The sequence below is a fragment of the Callospermophilus lateralis genome, chromosome 1 (genome assembly GCF_048772815.1).
Source record: "Callospermophilus lateralis isolate mCalLat2 chromosome 1, mCalLat2.hap1, whole genome shotgun sequence".
Classification (NCBI taxonomy): domain Eukaryota; kingdom Metazoa; phylum Chordata; class Mammalia; order Rodentia; family Sciuridae; genus Callospermophilus; species Callospermophilus lateralis.
Window position 1 is genome coordinate 31,706,860 of NC_135305.1, and position 16,781 is coordinate 31,723,640.

At 36.9% G+C, this 16,781-nt stretch overlaps 1 protein-coding gene across 1 annotated transcript in view; it reads left to right on the top strand.

The window, feature by feature from the left end:
* The first annotated feature begins 7,085 nt into the window (after positions 1–7,085).
* Positions 7,086–16,781, top strand: part of Casd1 (CAS1 domain sialic acid O acetyltransferase 1) — a 41,836-nt gene continuing 32,140 nt past the window's right edge. The window contains exons 1-3 of the mRNA XM_076833791.1: positions 7,086–7,443; positions 14,198–14,294; positions 15,025–15,145. Of these exons, the coding sequence (XP_076689906.1) occupies positions 7,311–7,443; positions 14,198–14,294; positions 15,025–15,145 (351 nt within the window). The 5' untranslated portion in view covers positions 7,086–7,310. The remainder of the gene's footprint in view (positions 7,444–14,197; positions 14,295–15,024; positions 15,146–16,781) is intronic.

The window sequence follows — 16,781 nt, forward strand, 5'->3', positions numbered from 1 at the left end:
TCACAAAGGAATTTGCTAGTTAGAAAGGCAGAATTTCGTGATGAGAAATCTAAGTATATGTTCTGTGTGCATGGAGTAAAAAGATCTATGAGTCATCTCTTGCAACCCACTAAGTGTTTAGTTGAAGATTGTTCTTTATCATCTAGCTGGATGGCAATTAGAAGTGTGTGAGACAAAGTATGCCTTAGGAAAAAGTGGCTAAAGAATAAATCATTTAAAATGCTTTACAGAGGCTACCTAATACATTTTCACGCGTCCCTGTGAGCTACACAGCCTTCTACAAAAAGCAATCCTAATTTGTTTACAGGCATTCAAAGGTGATGTACTGTAAAGTGGAGGCCAAGATGAAGCTAACAGCATTAGACTTACCTGAGACCTGGGGCAGTTTGGGCCATTTCAGCTATGACATCTCTAAGTTAATTAACCTCCATTGTTTTCCTTAACCTGCTTAATGAAAATGTCAGAACCATTTGGGCCATGAGACTGAGACCAGGCAGGTCGTTTAGAATTTTCTTTTCCCCTTCAAATTGCCCCACTCTGATCTGATCAATGGTTAACATCCTTCACCTTAGAAAAAAAATGGACATATTCATATTCACCTTCCCTAAGGGACAAGGTGGCTTTTAAAAAGCAATGAACTGTGAATTCCCAGCCAATCTAAACCACTGTTCCACAGGAGGGAGAATTTGTCTTAGCCTTTGAGGAAGTCTCCGGGCAAAGTAATTATCACACGACCATTCCTTTCTCTCAGTTTCTTAGAACTCATTGATGGAAAATGTGAGTTTTACTTGAAAAAAAAAAAAAAAGTGTGGAAGCTGGGAATAGAAATGTACTTTTTGAATTTTTGTACTGAGAGAAAAGGTATTAAGGATGCTAGAGAAAGTGTTTCAGACATGAACATTTCATATATGTTATATTTTTTGTGTGTTTTAACTTGTAAGTATACTTTAATGTAAACAAGAATAAAATGAAATACGGTGATAATCTCTTCTAAACTTGTCCCTACTCCAAGAATAGGTTTCAGTCAGGAAGTGTTCACTGCAGCTACCAGTTTCCCAGTACAGAAACAGAACTCACCCTGATTCTCTTCCCCCTTATCTTCCACTCGCAATCCATCAGTAAATACATTTTACTTCTAAAATTTGTCTCTGATCTGTCTACTTTTCTCTCATTTCCTTTGCTTCCTTCTTTGCCTAAGTTATCAGAAGAAACTGAGGCTAGGAGTTCTCTCGTAAGTGCAGATATTTGGTAAGCCTTACAACTGGAAGCAGAAAGAAACAAAATAAAAGCTTAAAAAAGTGTAGGGGCTAGGGACAGAACACACTTGGAATAGAAGAGGATTTAGATAGAAAGGACCAGAAATTCTCAAGCACTTGCAATCTAAAGGCATACAGGGCAATTGTGAATATAAGGTGCATTCAGGGTGTGTTTCTTATATTGAAAAATTGTTATATAATGGAGGAAGCTTTTATCTGCACAACTCAAAATAATTATTCAAAATAATTGAGATTTTTTTAAATCTTTTTTTTCAAGGTGAAAATGTCCAAAAAAAAAAAAAAAAAAAGAAAAAAAAGTGACACTAAAACCAGAAAATAATTTTTAAAATTCTTTAGAATTTCTTAGGCTTATTCTTTTGTATTAGTTTTTAAATAGATGAGTAAAAACAAATTGGATATTTGATTTTTGTTTGGGTTTGGGACACACTCAACTGATCAATATTCAAATTCATTGTGATAAAAATAAGCCTTCTTCAATTTTCTAGGGGAAGTTGTTCTCTTATTTAGATAAGCAAAAATTCAGTCTTAAAAATTTTTTTACTATAATCATAAAAATTCTAAGATGAAAGTTATCTGTTTTCTAGTGTTATTTATAAAATGATCTTTAAGCTGAAATTAAGAATTATTGACTAAATTCAAGGAAAATGCCATGAGAAATCAGAAGAGGAAAACATTTATACTCCAGTAAAGAGCTATAGACACAAATTAATGAAAGAGTCAAACTAGAAAATCTTTAAAAGAAAGATTTTAAATAAGTAGAATGAATAGAATATAAGATGTGGGGAAAGTATTTCAAGCTAAAGGAGTAGTAAGAGAAAAGCCACAGATATGTAATTTTCCTGGCTTATAGTTTCTCATAATTGGATAAAATGAGAGCTAAGAGGAAAAAGGGAGATTTGGGTCAAATAACTGACGATCTTAAACATACAGAGGAGTTGGAAATTCATTTTTGTTCCAGTAGCCAACTGCCACAATTTTTAAGCAGGCAAGTGACAAGATCAAATATGTCTTAGACAAATAATTCTAGCAGCAATTGGAAAAAGAGAGAGATTGAAAAGTGAGAAAGTAGAAATAAGGAGGGTTGTAGAGCCTGTTGCCTTGGTTAGATTAGAGCCTAAACCAGAGTATTCTGAGAAAGAGTGAGTTTAGGGGAAGGCAGAACAAAGAGGATATGGTGATTCAGTGACTACAGTGTTTTTTTGTTTTGTTTTTTTGATGATGCACTCATATCGGTTAAAAATTTGAACATGTATCTCTCCAACTTATGCACATTTATTTATGAATTGTGGGCTGATATACTAATGTACTAAGATAATGTATATAGTATGAAATAGTCATATGTGCTTACATTTTTTGCTCTCAAAGAGTATTGTTTAATTCCTTTATGTTTTAGATGCTTAATTGCTAAATATCTTGTTAATTTTGATGCTCTCAAAGCAGTAGTTAACTCTCATCTCAAAGCCCTGTACACTTATAGCATGATCCATCTTTAACAATGAGTTGATGTGAATCACAATTTCAAATAGTTTTGATAATCTTTTTTTTTCTAATGTCTTATAGATTTAAGCGGTCATCATATGTGTCATATGTATCATAAATACACATAGAGACACAAAGATTTTTCATTATTATTTACTTATTATTCTAACTTGTTATATATGATAGAAGGATGCATTACAGTTCATATTACACATACACAGCACAATTTTTCATATCTCTGGTTGTATACAAAGTATATTCACACCATTGTGTCTTCATACATGTACTTAGGGTAATGATGTCCATCTCATTCCACCATCTTTTATAACCCCATGCCCCTCCCTTCTCTTCCCACCCCTCTGTCCTATCTAGAGTTCATCTAATCTTCCCAATACAAAGATTTTTTTAATGCTGTAATATAACTGATAAAGAGCTACTGTTCATGGAAGATTTCATTCTGGGTTTTCCTGTCTGCTGGTATTTGTATGATTAGAATTATCCATAATTCACAGTTACCTTAGAAGGATTTTTTAAAGTTCCTTTCCATTTTATGAGTTTAAGCAGAAATAGATAATATAATCTCTTAATCATTTAATGGGCTTATGGGTCCAATTTACTGACAGTGAACAAATAAGTGTGATATTATCAAGCTTCCCACAATTACAAATTCCCTCTCTCTCCTAAAGATTTCTCTCACCACAAACTTGACATGACTCTACATATAGATGAAGATAGGTGTTGAGAAAAGGTAGTCCTTAAATGAAATACTAATGAAGGCATACTTTAATTAGCAAGTATTTAGAATTCTTCATACTTTGTTTTGACTATCCAATGCCTTGTATGGTGAACACTCTTTCTCTGAGAACTTTAGACAAGGCAGAGGAAGAAGAGGATGAGTCAAAGATGAGTAGGTATGATTTGAAGGGTAGTGGTTCTGGTGAACTAAATAGTAAACCTGACAGGAAGAATGGATTTGGAAGGAAAATAAAACTTATTCTGATACTTTGAGTCTGAGGTGCTAAGAGGTAGTCAAGGACGCTGTATCTGATGTATGTGAAAAAAGCCCAGAGTACCAGAGAGGAGTCCTAGCAATATGCTTGAATCAGATGTGATATGTAAAGCCAACTTGTAATTAGGCTCCCTAACAACAGGGACAAGGGAACAAGTGAAACCTGAAAAGTTTTTTCATATAAGAGGTTTGAAAAAGCAAGAGGAATCTTCCTGGAAATGCATAGGAAGGGTAAGAGGAGAACGAGAGGGATACAGGATCATGAGAATCATAAGATTTAAGAAAATATATTTTAACAATGTTATCAAAGAAAAAGACATTGGATTTGGTAATTTAGGATGTGGCTGACATTTTCAGTTGTTTAAAGCAGCAATAAACAGATAAAAGCTGGGGGCAGTGATCACAGAGTGTTCCTTCTAGAAGTTTGGTGGTTAAGGGAGATAAGAGATTGTGCAATATAGGGAGAAAGGTGATTTATAAGTAGGAAGCATTTGGCAAACAGTGAAAAGGGATAAACTGGAGGCAGAAATAAGGAGGGAAAAAATATGAGACCAGGTTCTCAACTAAGATTCATACAATCATGGGCAGAAATGAAAGTGACAGTTTGGGGAAAGGTGAAGAGATTTTTTTCATTGAGTCAGAGGGAAAGGATAAAGTATGGTAGTTTGTTTTAAAGTTCCTATCACAGGGATCTCCTCTCCTATCTACCCCCACCCCCACCCCACACTCTCGTCTTCTTTCAGACTATTAAGAGGTGAACTAACCTGCTAAGCAGCAGTGAACATTCTAGATAACTTAGGGTTAGCCAAATAAGTACGGAGCCAACTAAATAGTTTTCATCAGGAAATGACATATCAGATTTAGTTTCCTCTTACCAGAGGGATAGCAGAATGAGAACAGCATTGGATTTTTGAGCCAGACCTGAGGATGATGAGTTAAACAAAGGCAAGCAAGAAAGTATGGTACAATTTGGTGGATAGTGAAAAGGGAAAGGCATATAGATTGAAAGTAGATGAAAGAGGAAGGATGGTGATGAGTTTGTATTGGGAATGAGAAGTATTAAATTCCTGAGGGATAGAGAGATCCAGCAGACAGATCATTCTACAATATGGAGATAAATAAAGATGGACTGAAAAATTGAATGTGTGTGCATGTGTACCTGTGTGTATGGAAAGTAATTGATCCTATGGGCATGATGGGGATACACTAAATGATAGATAAGAAATTCAAAGATTGCTTAGGAATAGCCGGACATGGGCTAACAGATTCCTGGTTAATACCATTATTTAAAGGAGAGACCAAGAAAGGGTCTAGAAAGGAAGAAGGGTAAATTGATGGATGAATACCAAGTAAAGTAGAATGGAGCAATGTCAGACACTATAAAATGATTCAGGAAGATAAGGAATATAAGTGTTCTTTGCAATTATCAGAGATCTTTCTACACAATCTTGGTGAAGAAAACTGAAGTGTGTCAAGGAGTAAGTAAAAGCTGCAAGTCAACACTACTCTTTCAAGGTGATTGTCAGAGGAGAAAAGAGATAGAGAGGTAAACACACATGAACATAGACCCATGGATGTTTTTCATTAAAAAGAGAAACTTATCAGTGGAAGGCAAATAGCCAGGAGAGAGGGAGAGTTTAAAGAGGACACACAGAGAGGGTGATTTACATGAGGATAACTGATGGAGGCACCAACATCCCCAAGAAAGGAGGGCAGGAAGAGATTCAGAGCAGAAGTAGAGGGATTAGCTTTAAACTAGAGGAAAAGGAATAAAAGAGGTTCACAAGCTATTTACAATATTTCAGAAAGCCTTCTGGAAATCGCAATTAAATAAAATGTCAAGTTTCTTTACTTTTGGCAGGCATTAAATCAACCCTGCGGGCTAACACTGGTTATTGAAGTCTGATCAGAAATTCTAATTTGCTGTTGATGACATCATAAAAATGTCTACAATGTGATTGGCAGACCATATATTGTTAGCAGAGTTATTTATCTGGTTTTTACAATATCTGATTTAATTCTGCCAGCATGTGATCAACATCAGATCAGAAGAATGACAGCCAAAATTAAGCGACCATTTTCAGGGAACAGTGCCTAAGTGTTTGTACACTTATTTAACTTTATTGCTTATTAGCATTACATTCATGACAGTGATGTATGTGATTTCATTTAAGTGACAAAATCTTTCAAGATATGAGGCCCATGGCTGAAAATATAATAAAAAGAGTCCTTGGATGAAGAGAATGGGAATGACTAGACAAGATCTCTACAGTCCCTTCATATCTAACATTCTATACTTTTGCAAGGGGCCTATAAGCACAAGTTCAGGAATGGCTGGCTAAATGGGAAAGTTGTAAAGAAAGCTCAGCTCAACAACACCTCCAACTAACCCAGTGACTCATTCTAAACAAGGCAAAAACCACAAGCAATGTAAATAATCATTCCCAAATGAAAGGCATCATAAAAAAAGACCAAATATATATGTACACACACACACACACACACACACTTGTTCGTGATAACAAATGATTTACAAAGGAAAAGGTGGGATCCTTTATTAATAATGGCCTGCTCCGCCCAACCTTAGGAGCAGGGATGATTGTCATATGCACATTTTGTTTTTCCTTTTCATATCCTAGTCAACCTTTGTGTAAATACAGGTGAGAATCCAGCTCTTTTCTTACTGACACTTTAGGCTCCTTCTGTACCTTCCACTCCGTACTTTGGTGCATTCTAGGTCCACTGGAACTGGACAATCAGGACATTAAAAGAAAAAGTAAAAGTTTCAAGAGATAGGGCCAAGTCAGTATTAAGACCGATCTTACCCCGTGGGTTGGGTGCTAGGACTACCAGCAACCCCAATACCTGGCCAGCACCTGGGAGCAGCCAGACTGGCCAGACAGGTTGGGGAGAAGCTCACACTAGCCCCCACGACACTGGGCGGGTTCGGATAGTAGAAAGTTCAGAAAAGGGTGTGATAGGGAAGGAGGGAGTGGAACGATGTGTACTTTTCTCCCGGAACTATAGTTGTATTGCCCCAACCTGGCTCAGGTAGCGGCCGACAACCAGCAGACTGCCCAGGGGCTCCCATCCAGGCCAGACTGGAACCCCTGGTCCCCTCGCCCAGCAGCCCCATGTCTCTGCAGCCGCCGCCGCCCGCCGCCGCCCGTGACCCTGTGACCCCGGAGGGCCGGATGGGGCCAGTGACCCCGGAGCACCGGGCATCCGGACCCCCCTCGCAGGCGCAGCCGCTATTAAGGCAGGAGGCTAAAGAGGAGGAGGAGGAAGGGGAGGAGACAGGCGTCCAGGGCGCCTGGGGAACCGGCACGGCGGAGCAGCGGCGGCGGGGCTGGGGGGAGGCCGCCGAGGCGGCCGCGGCCGAGGAGGGGCAGGCCGAGGCCGAGGGTGCCGCGGCCTCGGGGTCAGGCTCCCAGGCAGGAGGCGCGGGTGGCGGCCGCGGGGGCTGGCGGCGGCAGCCCCAGTGCTGCCCCTGTGCGGCGCCCCTTCCCCGCTCCGCCGCGCACTGTTGTCATGGAGGAACCAAGATGGCGGCTCTGGCCTACAACCTGGGCAAGCGGGAGATCAACCACTACTTCAGCGTGAGGAGCGCCAAGGTGCTGGCGCTGGTGGCTGTGCTGCTGCTCGCGGCATGCCACCTCGCCTCCCGCCGCTACCGAGGTGAGCGGGCCCTCCCCCCGGCCCAGGCCGGCGGGGGGGAGGCGGCGACGCGGCTGCGGAGGCCGCCCCCTCGCCCAACACACGCCCACGCTCACGCGGCCTCCTGCCGGCCCGGCCCGCGGGGGAGGCGGTACCCCCACGTGCCCCAGGTGTCCCCAGTGGCGGGCCGACGCCCCAGGACAACTGCGCGTCCCCTCTGCGGGCCTTCAGGTTGAGGGCACCTGACTCTGGGCCCCCCAGCTACCCGCGCAGAGGTCAGGGACTCTCGCCCACGCCTGGCCTGAATGGCCTCGGGGGTCCGGCGGGCCGGACTCAGGGATGGCGCCAGGCCAGGCTTTCGGGCAGGAGGTCGGATAAGAAGCCCTGGAGACTGCCTAGTCGCGAGAAGGCCAAGGCCGCCCTACAAGGGCTCCTTTTGGAGCCGGGTTGCAGATCTGCATCTTAGGGGTCAGGCGCTATGGCCTTTGTTTAATGTGGCCTCTGCCTTGAAATAGTCAGGCCCAATTGTTGGACAGCGACAAGGGCTGCCCCTTTTCCCTTGCCATAAGGGCCACCCTTGGCTAAAGATGCCTATGGTCCAAATGGAGGAGGTGCCACCCAGTCTTATGATTCACACATGTTTAAAAGTTTTGGGTTGCAGGTTTTTGTGGGACAGAGTTTTGAAAAGAAGTTATGAGTTGACAGTAGTAGGGGTGGGTAGTGAAAGAAAAGTTGTAAGCAGTTGGAAAGCAGACTTTCCGTATGGATTTTGAAATTGGTGTAAAAGCAGAAAGGAAATATGATCTCCTTATTTCAGAATGAATTATCTTTCAGTAATCAAGGATATTTACTTGTCCTTGCTGATTGATTTTTTTTTTTTCCCTCTGTAAAAATGCTACCAGGAGAGAGGCTGACAGGTGGAGGAAAATTAATAATGATAGGATCTTTTATTTTTGGCTCCTAGTACTATCAAAGCCATTATCTGGACAGTTCTTGGTGACTGTGAGATTAATTAGTCAAGATCTAATGTGTAATGGACAGGTGCATATTAACAGTGTGCCCATTTAACTTCACACCCACTTTGGCAAAATATGCAGTAAATGGGTCCTAGAATCTGAGCTGTCGTCTAATCCCAAGAGACCTTTCAGCGCTTGGGCATTTTGATAAATTTTGCTGCTTTTGTTGTTATCTCCAACTCTTGAATATTAAAAAGTTTATACTGTAGTACCATATGGATGGACAGTTCATGATATAAATATACTAAGTTGAGTTAAAAAGATAAATTCTTTCTATCCTTTTGGCTTCTCTCCTCCAGCTCCCTACAGATTGATGGCCATATGACCTGGCAGGCCATGGTGATAGAAACCCAACACTTTCTTAGGCAAATATAGCTAGCAGTGTTAATGCACTGATTTGTGACAATTTGGAGAGAGTGTTTCTGTTATCTACTATTAATCATTTTATGCTGGTTTGATATGAGATGGCAGTAATCTAAGGTAATTTTGTGTATGTGCTGTTACGAGATATATATTATAACTATAATGCTATTGTCCTAAAGGTAAACATCTAATCCTCCCCTTTTGACTGTGCTTTTTATTTTTTCAATAAGCTTGAAATACTAATTTTTATATTTAGATTATGGATCTCATCTTATCAAGAACTGTCATCAGCAGGGAGAATAGAATGTCAGATGGGACCTTATGAGTCAGTGTAGCAATCTGGGATTGTTTGTAAAGCCTCCTCCAGAAGCGAGTCATCAGTTTCCAGTAGGTACTTCAGCGCCTTGAGTGTGAAGCAGTACACCTGGTGTGTGTACTTGCCCAGACTGAATGTCAAGAACTTGAGCCAGAGACTGTTTGGGAAAAATAAACATCTTACCAGGAACATTTTAGCCATCCTTATGCAGTGTCAAACTATGCCAGATATCATGCTCTTTGCATAAAGAAACATATCCTTGAATCACATTGTAAATCTTTAGAATAAGAAAGGACCTTGTATAGGAGCAGGGGGCAAGCAGGTAAAGCTGTGTGTTAGGAACTTGGGTGTGGGGATAGGAGTGTGCTCTGGCAAGGTGGAGTAAGGACAGTTTGAATCCATATTTCATATTCTTGGTTTACAAGCTAAAGGAAGTGAGAGCTACACACTACGGAAAATAAAACTTGGCAAACGCTGTGTACTAACACTGAGCACTTATTAAATGCCAGGCACTGTTTACTAAAGTTTTACATGTTTTAACTGATTTTGTCTGTACAACCATTCTATGAGTAGATACAGTTACCATATTTCATCCTCTTTCCTTTAAAATCTCTGTAACCAGGATGAGTCTTTTTAAGACTTTACATGTCAAATATTAATTGGGAACATTTTTTTCTATGACAAAATGTGATATCACTTATAATCTTATAACCAGTGGTCTTAGATTAGGTGAATTCAGTAGTATATACATTTTAAAGATGAAGCTGGAGCCTGAGTGAATTGCCTAAGAAGGATACACAACTAGTGTATATGTATACAGTGACTCAGTGACTGAGCTACGATTTAGGATCCTGTTAGACTACCTCATGCCATTCTCTTATAGTATGCCTTCTCAGAGCTTCTTAGACCTGGAGAAATATAGAAGATGAAGTGAGAAAGCATTTTCTAGGGGGTTAAATAATGTGGAAATACTAATTCAGTGTAATAGTACAAACCAAGAGTTTCCCTTTTTTGTTGTTGTTGGTTTTTTGTTTTTCAGTCAAGAGGTAATTTTCTAAAAGTTGTATGTGTAATATTTAAAAATATGACTCAGGCCTACTTTTGCTACCTGTGGTTTTCCCTTATTCTTCCTAACCTCCAAGCTTACAGTCTAAGCATGCTTTTCTCTTCTAGACTTCTCACAGATGCAGTGACCTCTCTTCCCTTGAAAGAAAGTATAGGTTTTTCCTTGAAGGGCTGGTTAAAATGTCACCACAACAGAAGTAGAGATTAGAAATTCAGTTCTGCCACAACAACTTGAAGCTATTTATCATGATGTATTGTAATAATTGGTATCTGCCTCTTCCACACAAACTGTGAGCTTCCAAGGGTATCTTCATCTTTAAATCATCAGAGCCTAACACACAGTAGGAACTCCATAAATAATTATTGGATAAATAATTTTCAAAGTCTTTATTTCCTTCCATTTTTCTTCTTGCATTTGGTTCGTTTGTAGCTTTTATTGAAATTCGTGTTCTAATCTCAATTTTAGAAAGTAGAGACTTTTTCATTATTAATAACACTTCCATGTATAATACTAGAATGATGTTTAAAAAATTAAGCATATTTTTTCTCAATTTTATTCAATCTCTTACCTTCCTGAATCACAAAGTGTCTAATAATAGTGTGATTACAGATTAAAAACATAATTTCTGTGACAAGAGGCCAGTAACTGTGACCTTAAGGATAATTCCAATCTGGATAAATTTTAATTTCCTAAATTGATGAAGTTAACTTACTTCAAATGTCTTAATTTTGTTGAAATTGAATTCTTTTATGTCACTAAGTATATTAAATGCCAAAGTTAAGTATTATTGCATGTTTTAGAGAAGAGGACATTGAAGCTTTAGGAATTAAAAGCAAGAAAGCAACTCCAGTCTTTTATTTCTTTGCTAGAAAGGTGCTGATCTGTATGACATTACTTGTAATGAATCACTCAAAGTGTTTCTAAAGAAAAAGTTAAGTGTTTTTCAACCCAGAATAAAATATAACTTGCTGAATTTTAGGCAAACAAAAATATTTTACAGATCATATTGTAAACTTTATGGTCTGGAATTGTCATGGTTGGTATAGGAAATACAGCTTTAGTAAGATGATTCAGTATAAATAGGCACTGAGTCCAGAGGTAGTCTTTAAAAAAAAAAAAAAAAAGTGTAAATTGTGAATCATTTAGGAACTTGGATGTTTTCTCTAGTTGTTACATTTTGGTTTTCAGTTTGTTATTGTGTTAGCTTGCTTGCTTGCTTAGTTTGTTTGCTCTTAAATATCTATTACAGAAAAATCCTGTATAAAAATCTGAAGTTGTAGATTGGTAAACTAGAATGCTTATCCTTAAGAAAATAGAATAAAGAGGAAGATAGCCACTCATCTTAGTATTGGAAATAGCTGAAATAGATAACTCTGTCCTTTAGTTCCTTTTTTTATTGTGTTCTTGGCTTGATTTATCTGAGCACTTGGCAACTTTCATTTCTTGATGGTTGTACTGAAGGAACCATCAGAGTTATGCTAGACAATTGAAAACAGTGACTGGAGTTTTTGTTTTGCTTTGTGCCAGCAGATATTTACATATATGTATGCAATAAAATGTGGCTACATTATTTTGGCATCTAGATTTATATTTAATTTAATCTGAAAAATATTTCCTAATCAAAAAGAATTTGTTTTAGAGTAAAGAATTTTACAGGGTTTTCTAGATCAGGTTTATTTTTAATCAGGTTATAATAGTACTTATTACTACTATTATTTTTATTTTGATGACAAATGTAAAAAAACCATTCTGACCTTATTGCTTTTTTTACTTTTCTTTTTGACTTTTTACTTCTTTTACTTTTCTAGCAATTCTTTGTATTAGATTATCTCTGTTAAAGTAATTGGTGTCATCTCTGTCTTCTGATAGATACTATTAATTTCAGATGAAAGGCTTGTAAAAATCTCAGCAGTATGACACATATTAAGAAGAATGATGATTAACTAGCATTTACTAGTAAATTAAGATTTTCTGCCAGACACGGTAGCACATGCCTATAATCCCAGCTGTTCGGGAGGTTGAGATAGGAGGATTATGAGTTCAAAGCTAGCCTCAGCAAAAGTGAGGCACTTAAGCAACTCATTGAGACCCTGTCTCTAATAAAATACAAAATTGGGCTGGGAATGTGGCTCAGTGGTTTAGTGCCCCTGAGTTCAATCCCTGGTACCACCCCCCCCCCCCAAAAAAAAAAAAAAAAAAAAGATTTTCTTTCCTTGAAGGATCAGTGGTTTCTAAAACACCAGTTTCTGTAGTGCCTTTTGGTTAGTGACCTCTTAAAACCTGTTTTGGTACAAGATTTTTCTAATATGGATTCATCAGATTAGAGTTGTTGTTTTCTTCTAGATAACTTTTGAAAAACCAGTAGTACTGATAAAGAACTTTGCATTTTCAACACATTTTCTTGTGGTTATTTTAATATGTTGGTATAGAACTTCCATCTCTACAAAATCATATTGATAACCCATGAATGCATAACAGCATAATCCCAGACACTTAGCATTGTTCAATTTCTATATAGCAATTTCTATATAGGCTTTTATTAAGAAACAAAAATCAAATGACAGAGAAAAGAGAGAAAGAAAAGGAAGGAAAATGCCATGAATTATTGCCTAGTTTTTGCAATTCATACTTATTTTAAAAATAGATGTGCTATTACCTTGGTTTAATAAATGTGTCTAAAGAGGTAGAAAAGCTATAATTATTGAATAATCATCCTGATTTTAAACATTTACTAGACTTAAATGGAATTCTACTATGTGGCCATTATAAAAGAATGATACAGGAATGCTGTTCTTAGGAAAATAACTTAATTGTGTGTTTCTACAGTCCTTTCTTTACTTATCCCTGGTTATTTATTTAGCCTAATTTTTGTTTTAGAACTAGAATTAGTTTTTAATAATTGGAAAGAATTAAAATCTAATGATTTATACTTTAGAGATGTCTTATTAAAAATCTTTGAAATAAAAAAGAACCTGTTCAGACTAGTTATATAACTACAAAAACTTAATCATCAAGTATCCTCTTTATACAGTTTTCCACTAACAACACAATGTAGTATTCACTTTTCCTAACTGTTTTTTTTTTTTTTTTAATTTAGGACACTGAAGCAACAATATCTTCAGTATTTTTGTATACCTGTCTTGCATTTATATTACCTTTTCTTTTTATTTTGGCCAAATAAATGAATAACAGGATTGAGAAATGAGAGGTATTGTTCTGCTTTAAATCTTTGAGTCTTCCCTATCTCCACCCTGAATGGGTCAATACTATTTTATACTGTAGTGTTCCTTTTAGCAGATTCCTTAGCCTGACCTGAAGTAATCATAAGACAAATTTAGCTTGCTTTTGACTATTAATAAGGAACTAGAGATTACATTTAGTATACATTTAATTGTGACCTCACAGTTAATCTAAACATCTCATTTTTCCTTCATCCATTTGCCATATCTGAGCTCTTAGTGCCTCCATATCCACTTTTCACTTCTTTGGTCATGTGGATTTGGCTAATATATGGTTAAATAGCCAAAGGATGTAGAATGACTCTATCCCAGTTCATACAGGGCAGAGGGTTTCCTAGCTATGGACTCTGTTTAAAACCAGGTTTCCAGATATGCTAATACCCATTATGCATTATCATAGTTGAATAGGAAGTCATTTTTGAAGTCTTCTCTTTTATCCCTTCAACTTTTCTCTCTCAAGTATAAATTTGAGTTTGATGTTTCTGGAAAGAAAACTTGAAGTAGAAGGAAGGCTCCGCCAGAGCAGTGATTACAGCATTTAGAAGTTAGGAGTCTCTTACAGGGTGAAGTGTAAACCATAGTGGCTCTTATCCTCTTGAATATTAATGTATTAATATTTGCTATGTTTTTCATGAATGGTTTATATGTACCTGGAAAGTGCAGATAAGCATAGAAAACGGTGTACTATCTGATCTCAAAGAGCTTAAATGGTATCAAGAAAGCCATATATAAAAAATTAACTGATGTTTATAACTCTTGCATTTTACTGTTATAGGCAATGATTCATGTGAATACCTTCTCTCAAGTGGCAGATTTCTTGGAGAAAAAGTTTGGCAACCACACAGTTGTATGATGCATAAATATAAAATCAGGTAAATTTTTTTTATTTTGTTGGTTTTCTTTCCTTAGCATGAGTGTGTGTGTGTGTGTGTGTGTTATTGGTCCCTGATTGAAGTCAGGGCCTCATGCATGCTAGGCGAGCATTTTACCACTGAACTGTATCCCCAGCCCTTTTTTGATTTCCTTTTGAGATAAGGTTTCACTAAGTTGCCAGGGCTGGCTTCAAATTGCAATCCTCCTCTCTTAGCCTCCATAGTGGCTGTAATTACAGACTTACATCACTGCCTCCTTGCCTAGGTCCTAATATCTAGTGGAGGGATGTTGGTTAAGTAGAGTACCATATTTTTCTTCTATATATGGGACAGATTTCCTGATTGAGGGTAGAACTTAATTCCAGATAAAAGTTTTTGCCCTAAAGCTTTAGTGCAACAGTTTTAGCCAAGCTGCTTTTAGTCAAGTAAGAGGTAACCGTGTTTGAATCTTAATGCTTGAGCAAAGGACCATTGTTGCTCTTCATCTTGGATATCTACCTTATGGAGTTATTCTGAGATAATATATATAAGGCACATAATACAGTTAAGAGTACTTTTTAAATACTTAATGAATTAGTTCATACTAAGTACATGGATTGGTTAAGTTAAACCTGGCCACATAACTTCTAGAGCAACCTGACTAAATGTGGAAACAGTCCTATACAGCTTTTGTCATAAATCATGTGATTTGAAATGCCAATTAATGTGTTGTTGTTTTTTTTAATTTCAGTGAAGCCAAGAATTGCCTTGTAGATAAACATATTGCATTTATTGGAGATTCCAGAATTCGTCAATTGTTTTATTCTTTTGTAAAAATAATTAACCCTCAGTTCAAAGAAGAAGGAAATAAGGTAAAAGTCTTTTATTCCTTTCTCTCAGGTATCGTTTTAGAAGTTAATCAATTTAATAATTATAGGAGGAATGTACCTCTCCATATTAACATTAAAAACTCTGCTTTAATTTTGAGAAAATTGAGGGGAAAAGAGGGATGATTGCTGTAAAAGGGGAACATAAGGAAAATAAGTAGAGCATAGGTATTGGCAAGCTTTTTTTCACTTTAAACATTTAGTTTTCAGGAATAATAAATTCTTACTGTGGAAAATTTTCTAAAAATTCCTTAGAAGACAAAATATCCCTTGTTTTCCTGTTAATATCTCGCCATATTTTTTTCAGTCTCTCTTTTTAAAATATACTTATAATCTTTCTTTTTTTTTTTAGTTTTAATTTTTTTTTTTCAATTAAAAAGGGCATTTCTACTTTGTGTAAAAATTTTGCTTTCTAAGTTATTTCCTTAGGATAGAATTTCTCAACGTGAATATTATGTTAAAGAATGTAAATTTAAATATTATTAATTGTATTACTGAATTATTTCACTTTGTCTTCTAATTAGCATCATGTTGGCACCCAATTTTCTGCAACCTTTGAGGCACTGGATGATCATGCTACCCATTAAACAACATGTGATAAATTTCTGCTATTTTGATGGAAAATTTCTCATTTCAAAATATGTTTTTAGCTGGGGATGTAGCTCAGGGGTGTAAAGCACTTTCTAGCATGTGTAAGGACTTGGGTTCAATCCCCAGTCCTGGCAAAGTAAGAATAAAAGTGTATCTTTCTTTGAAAACTAATAAGAATTAATATCTTTCCACATTTGATTAGTTACTTATTTTTTGGTTGACATATCTCATCATATTCTCCTTTTTATACACTTTTAAGTGATCCAGCTTCTTATCTCTGACTTTAAATAGCATAATATTAGACATGGGGAATGGCAAAGGGTGAAAAGTAGAATACAAGAAAATCCATAATTGTAAGAGTAATAGCACATGAATTGATGATGAAAATCGGCCTTTGCACATCAATCCACCCTGTGGTAAGGAACTGAAAAATTAAGGGCTTCATAACCAAGTAGCTATTCCATAGTGCTAATGATTGATGGTGGTCCTAAGTTCTTATGAACTTATTCCTTATAAGAATAATGGAAAAGAATAAAGTTGCTTTTTGTATTTGTTACCTACAAATGTATCTTTCATTATTATTTATACACAAAAAAATATACAGGAGAGTTATAGTATTTTAAAGACATGGGAATTATCACAGTTTAAAGTAAAAATTGCAGTAAAATTTTAGAAAGTAAATTTCTGATTTCATAGCCTTTAATAATTCTGGGCTTAGAGTCATGTGACTTTCTAAAAATTACCTTAATGGATTTGACAATAGTTGAAAAAGCTATAATGGCCTAGCGTGTAGCCAAAAGTAGATGCAGTATGTTGTATTATTTTTAAACCCTAATAATATAATACTTAGGTTTTCAGTTTTTATATTCTAGGGATGCCCCACTATCCCAAAGTTAACAAACAAGATACATTTTAATCTGTATGTTTTTGAAAAAGAAATTAGTTAAAGACAGTGTGTCTCAGTCTTAAAGAAACAGTTATCAAAAAATATTTCATTCAAAATGCTAGTAGAGAGTTTGCCAAATTACGG